General features: G+C 52.1%; 1 protein-coding gene across 1 annotated transcript; it reads right to left on the reverse strand.

Moving 5' to 3' along the window:
* Positions 1–1326: 1326 nt before the first annotated feature.
* Positions 1327–5313, reverse strand: LOC144709063 (uncharacterized). Its single transcript, XM_078582468.1, has 5 exons — positions 4119–5313; positions 3050–3119; positions 1866–2692; positions 1732–1814; positions 1327–1398 (listed from the first exon to the last, which is right to left on the reverse strand). The coding sequence occupies exons 1-5, from the start codon at positions 5311–5313 to the stop codon at positions 1327–1329; spliced, it is 2247 nt and encodes a 748-aa protein (XP_078438594.1).
* Between the last annotated feature and the right edge of the window lie 687 nt (positions 5314–6000).

Here is a 6000-nt window from a genome sequence, read left to right on the forward strand (position 1 = left end):
GCCATTTGGCGTCTTCTTTTTTGCCAGCGATGGTCCAGAAGCTGACGTGGAGTCCACCTGGTAGCCAGGTAGACTCCACGATGGCATCCGCACCAGGTGGACTCCACGTCAGCTTCTGGACTTCTCTGGCCGTTGCCGCCGCTGCCCGTCGCGGACGGCCACCGCGGGCGCCCGTCTCTGGCCGCCGCCGCCCGTCGCCGCCCGCCGCCGCCGCCGCCGTCCGTCTCCGGCCGCCTCAGCCATCGCCGGCCGTCCGTCTTTTTCTCGCCCTCGCTCACCCTTCCCGTTTTCTCCTTCTCATCGTCTCTCCCTCTCTCCCCTCGTTCTCTCTCTCTCGACCTCCCTCCCCCTCTCCTGCTCCTTCTCTCCTCGCTCTCTCTCCTCTCCGTCTCACCCTCGCTCCTGCTAGTTCTCCGTCTCTCATCCCTCTCTCGTGCTCTCGTTCTCTCGTGCTCCCTCTCCCCTTCTCTTTCTCATTCTCTTGGTCTCCATGGTCGTTCTCTCCCCAAACTCTTTCTCGCCCTCTCTGTCTCTCATCCCCTCTCTCTTTCTCGTTCTCTCTGTCTCTCATCCCCACTCTCTTTCTCGTTCTCTCTTTCCCCCCCCCCCTCTCCTTCTCGTCCTCTCTTTCTCTCATCCCCTCTCTCTTTCTCGTTCTCTCTGTCTCTCATCCCCTCTCTCTTTCTCGTTCTCTCTCTTTTCGCCTTCTCTCTCTTTCTCGTTCTCTCTGTCTCTCATCTCCTTGTTGAGTTTGATCACTTCCTGAAGAAGGGAAGAGAAGAGCGCGACAACAGAAGAAAGGAAAGTGAAGACTTGGTATTCCGAAGGAATAGAAGAGAAAGATTACAACTGTTATTTCACAAAACATTACGATACTTCTTATAGAGGGCGCTAGGGCGGTTGTGCTGTTAACTGCTGCGTTAATGCGGCAGGTGGCATGATTATCTTTGCGTTGGAACCACACGGCGGCGCCGCTTTGGTGTCGTGTCTTTGGCGGCGCTGCGTGGATGACGGATCCTCCTCGGAGACTGTTGTCTTCCGGAGGCTTCTAGAAGGTATGCTGGCGTCGGCAGTGATTGCGTCATGGTCAGACTTGACCCGTGGCGGATGTTCCTCAACACGCCCCGGCAAACTCAGCAGAGGGACGAGGTTGAGTTTGGGACGTATTCGAAGGAAGGGCTGTTTAGAGAGACTTTTGGTCAACAGATCGGCCAGTTGATTGTGGCTGGACGTAAAACCAATCTTGAGTTGTTTGGCAGCAACACGTTCGCGGACGAAGTGGAAATCTATTTCCACATGCTTCATGCGAGCGTGGAAGACGGGATTTCACGCGAGGTGTGTTGCCCCGAGATTGTCGCACCACAGCGTGGGAGTTCCGGTGACAGGGAGCTTTAGTTCCTGCAAAAGTGAATTAATCCAAATGAACTCAGAGGTAACGTTTGCCATGGACTTGTATTCAGCCTCCGTGCTTGATCGAGAGATGGTGGACTGCTTCTTTGAGTACCAGGAAACTAGATTAGTTCCTAAGTACACAAGGAAACCGCTGGTGGAGCGTCGATCTTCGAGGTTACCTGCCCAATCGGCGTCACTGAACATGCTCAAAGTGTGGTTAGAATTTTTACGATATAACAATGCAAAGTTAGATGTGCCATGAAGATAGCGAAGCAGGTGTTTAACGAATTTCCAATGTTCGGGACGAGGTTGATGCATGTGTTGACATGCGCGGTTTACCGCGTAGCATATGTCTGGGCAAGTAAGTGTGAGGTATTGAAGAGCCCCCACGATTTGTCTGTAAAGAGTAGCGTCGCACGTACCTGCAGAAGGAGAGCTGGGAGAGACATGAGCTGGAGTCGCAGTAGACTTACATTGACCCATGTTGGCGCGTCGGAGGATGTTAGATAAATAATGAGATTGTGAGAGGGCAAGGCCAAGTGGGTGTGGAATAAGCTGAATTCCGAGAAAAGTACGAGCAGGGCCAAGGTCTCGGATAGCGAAAGCCTTATGAAGAGATTGAATTAGAGAAAATACCCCCGCGCTATCCGAGCCAAGGACCAAGAAATCATCGACGTAGATGAGGAGATAGAGACGTAAAGAAGAAGTGATGCGAAAAAAAAGCGAGGGATCGGTACATGAGCCGGAAAACCCGATGCGTAGAAGAAAAGCAGAGAGCTTGGAAAACCAGGCGCGCGGTGCCTGTTTGAGACCGTAGATAGATTTTCGGAGAAGACAAACATGTGAAGGCAAAGTTGGATGAGTAAATCCTGGTGGCTGGCGCATGTAAACGGTTTCCTGTAAGTCGCCGTGAAGAAAAGCGTTGGAAACGTCCAGTTGGTGAATGCACCACCCTCGGGAGACGGCCGTGGCGAGAAGGAGGTGGACAGTGATGATCTTGATGACGGGGCTGAAGGACTCGTCAAAGTCCACGCCGAGCGTTTGACGGAAGCCTTGGGCGACTAGCCGGGCCTTGTGGCGGTCAACAGACCCGTCGGGGTGGAGTTTAAGGCGGTATACCCACTTGCAACCGAGAATTCGGGCGTGGGGCAGAGGAGGAACAAGAGTCCAAGTGCCATTGCGAAGGAGTTCATGGTATTCGGATGTCATGGCGTTTCGCCAATCAGGATGAGCCATGGCAACGGAGAAGGATGAAGGCTCGACCGAGGATGTTTGTAGAACGTGGACTTGGGGAGAGGAGCTGGGCGAAGCAAGAGGTTGAGTCTGAGCGTAAATGTCGCGTAGAGAGCGATATGTGCGAGGACGAAAAGAGTCACTGGACGTGGAGGAAGAGGCTGGAGACGAGTTGAGTGGCGATGAGAGAGAGGGCGGTGTGATTGTAGATAGATGGTCGACGGGCGACGAGGGCTGGTTAGATGGCAATGGTGGAGACGGTGTTGGAGAAAGCTCGGGGAGTGGAACGAGGCGAGGATTAGAGCCGAGGAGGCCCGGCGCGGGCGAGGGATGTGATGATGGCGAAGAAAGACCAGGAAAGATATCTTCATGGAAACGTACGTCACGGGATATGTAAATTCTACCGGAGAGGAGGGAGAGACACCGATAGCCCGAATGATGAGAACTGTACCCCAGAAAAATGCATCGTTCGGAGCGGGGAGACAACTTGTGATCTGCATATGAGCGCAAGTGAGGAAAGCATAAGCAGCCGAAAGGTTTTAAAAATTGATAGTTAGGTAGTGACAGATGAAGAAGCTCGAAGGGGGACTTATCTGAGAGATTTGGCGTCGGAAGTCGGTTGATCAAGTACACTGCGGTAGCTGCTGCCTCATCCCAAAACCGGGGAGGCAATGAGGCGTGTTGCAGGAGTGCAAGAGTTGTTTCAATGACATGACGATGCTTCCGTTCGGCGGTCCCGTTTTGCTGAGGAGTGTGGGGGCAGGATACGCGGTGGTGTATGCCATGGTGTTTGAGATGAGAATGTAAAGCTTGAAATTCTCCCCCCCCAGTCGAACTGGAAAGCTAGTATTTTGGAGGAAAATTGCCGTTCTACCAACGATTGAAAATAGACGAATGCAGAGAAAACGTCGCTCTTGTGTTTTAAAGGAAAAAACCAAGTGTAACGGCTATAATCATCAATAAATATAACATAGTAGGAGAAATTTGAATTCGATACGACGGGGCAGGACCCCATAAGTCCGAATGTACTAATTCCAACGGCTTAAGAGAATGAGTTCGGGAGGAAGAATAGGGGAGGCGATGGCTCTTGGAAAGAGCGCAGGCCGTGCAAACATAGTTTTTAGGAAGATAGACAGGAGGGAAACCGAACCGTCGGATTGTCTGTTGAAGAATGCGAAATGAAGGGTGACCTAGGCGGCGATGCCATGTGTCGATGGAGCCACGTTCACCGACCATTGCTTGGGGAAAGATGCTCGGTGAAAGACAGTATAAGCCACCTTCAGTGCGACCCGTGAGTAGAACCTGCCCGGTATTACTGTCTTTAACGACGCAATAAGAAGGGTGAAATTCGAAAAACACTTGATTTTCTTCGGAGAATTTTCGTACGGAAAGAAGGTTACAAGTAATATCGGGAGCGTGTAAAACATGCTTAAGAACAAAATTCCGATGAACCGTAGGGATAGTACTGTGACCTGAGTGTTGAATCTGCAGACCTGATCCATCCCCGATGAAGATTTTGTCTTGTCCCGAGTAGCTTTGAGCGTCCATGAGCATGTTCGGGTCTGCTACGACGTGGTGCGTTGCTCCACTGTCGGGGTACCATTGCGAGGACGGGGCGATTGAGAACGAGGTGCTGTACGCTTGTGGGGGTTGACGTGCATAGGACTCGTAGTGCGACAGTCGCTTATTGAAATTCCCGTGTCCCTCTACAGGAGGAGCTGGATTTATTCGAGGATCTTGCGGAACGTACGACCGATTAAATCGGTCGTAGCACTCCAAGGCTCTATGACCCTTTCTGGAGCATATCTGACACTTGGGAACGAATCTTGTAGTTCCGTTTCCGCGACTTGCGCCGCCGCCGCGTCCGGTTCCCCTGCCACGGTTACGGGTGGAGTTTTCGTGTTTACCTTTGCCTTGAGTGGAGTTGTCCGTGGATGAGTGTGTAAGATTGACGCTTGGTGCAAATTCTGGTGTTTCCTTGGCGGGCTGATGGCGAGCCAACATAGCTTCATGATCCCGAAGATGGGATATAACTGTGCCCAATGTCATGGGCTCTGCTGCTGCTCTAACCGTGGAGATAACTGGTGCATACTGTGCACCTAATCCACGGAGGAGCGCACGTACCATGGTTCGCTGGTCAACCCGTTCTCCGGAAGCTGCCAGAGCACTGCAGATTGACTGAAACTGGACGATGTAGTCTTCCAGACTTGTGTTTCCCTTCGTTAGGGTGTGGAGCTTCCCAAGTAGCTCTTGCACGCGAGCTTCGACAGACGAGGCAAAGTCCTTTGCCAGCATGTCCCATACTTCTTTTGCTGTGGATGCTTCCGTTACGCATCCTATGATTCCTTCTGTCATAGATGACAGAAGAAACCCCATAACGTGTTGGTCGTAGTTCCACCAATCATCATCCGGATCTTCGGCTTGAGGTGGGGGATCGGCTTCGATGTGATCTGCAAGACGATGAGATCGCAATGTTGGCAATACCTGGGTCTTCCAAACGATGTAGTTGTCCCTTGTGAGCTTCACTGAGGGCGCCAGTGCGGCAGAGATCTTTGTAGGACCTCTGTGCGCACCTCTTCTCCTTCTTCGAGTCGTTGGTGACTCCTTTGGAGATGAGAACTCCAATGTAGTTCCGTCGTTGAGATGCAGGGCTTCGAACGCTGACTCTAGCGTTGGCTCTGATACCATGTTGAGTTTGATCACTTCCTGAAGAAGGGAAGAGAAGAGAACGACAACAGAAGAAAGGAAAGTGAAGACTTGGTATTCCGAAGGAATAGAAGAGAAAGATTACAACTGTTATTTCACAAAACATTACGATACTTCTTATAGAGGGCGCTAGGGCGGTTGTGCTGTTAACTGCTGCGTTAATGCGGCAGGTGGCATGATTATCTTTGCGTTGGAACCACGCGGCGGCGCCGCTTTGGTGTCGTGTCTTTGGCGGCGCTGCGTGGATGACGGATCCTCCTCGGAGACTGTTGTCTTCCGGAGGCTTCTAGAAGGTATGCTGGCATCGGCAGTGATTGCATCATGGTCAGACTTGACCCGTGGCAGATTTTCCTCAACACTCCTCTGTCTCCCTCGCTCTCTCTCTTTCCGCCCTCTCTCTCTCTCTCGACCTCTCTCCCCCTCTCCTGCTCCTTCTCTCTCCCTCGCTCTCTCTCCTCTCCGTCTCACCCTCGCTCCCGCTAGTTCTCTGTCTCTCATTCCTCTCTCGTGCTCTCATTCTCTCGTGCTCACTCTCCCCCTTCTCTTTCTCATTCTCTTGGTCTCCCGCGGTCGTTCTCTCCCCAAACTCTTTCTCGCCCTCTCTGTCTCTCATCCCCTCTCTCTTTCTCGTTCTCTCTCTTTTCGCCTTCTCTCTCTTTCTCGTTCTCT

This window comes from Wolffia australiana, chromosome 11 (assembly GCF_029677425.1).
Source record: "Wolffia australiana isolate 7733 chromosome 11, ASM2967742v1".
In the NCBI taxonomy this organism is placed as follows: Eukaryota; Viridiplantae; Streptophyta; class Magnoliopsida; order Alismatales; family Araceae; genus Wolffia; species Wolffia australiana.

Bases quoted from the DNA above. Each gene is read 5' to 3' on its own strand.
- LOC144709063 (XM_078582468.1), bottom strand. From the start codon at position 5,313: ATGGTATCAGAGCCAACGCTAGAGTCAGCGTTCGAAGCCCTGCATCTC. The intron at 3,120-4,118 runs GTCTGCAGATTC...GCTCATATGCAG, and splicing joins CTTCATCGGGGATGGATCAG to ATCACAAGTTGTCTCCCCGC. The intron at 1,399-1,731 runs GTAAACCGCGCA...TCACTTTTGCAG, and splicing joins GCCCAGACATATGCTACGCG to GAACTAAAGCTCCCTGTCAC.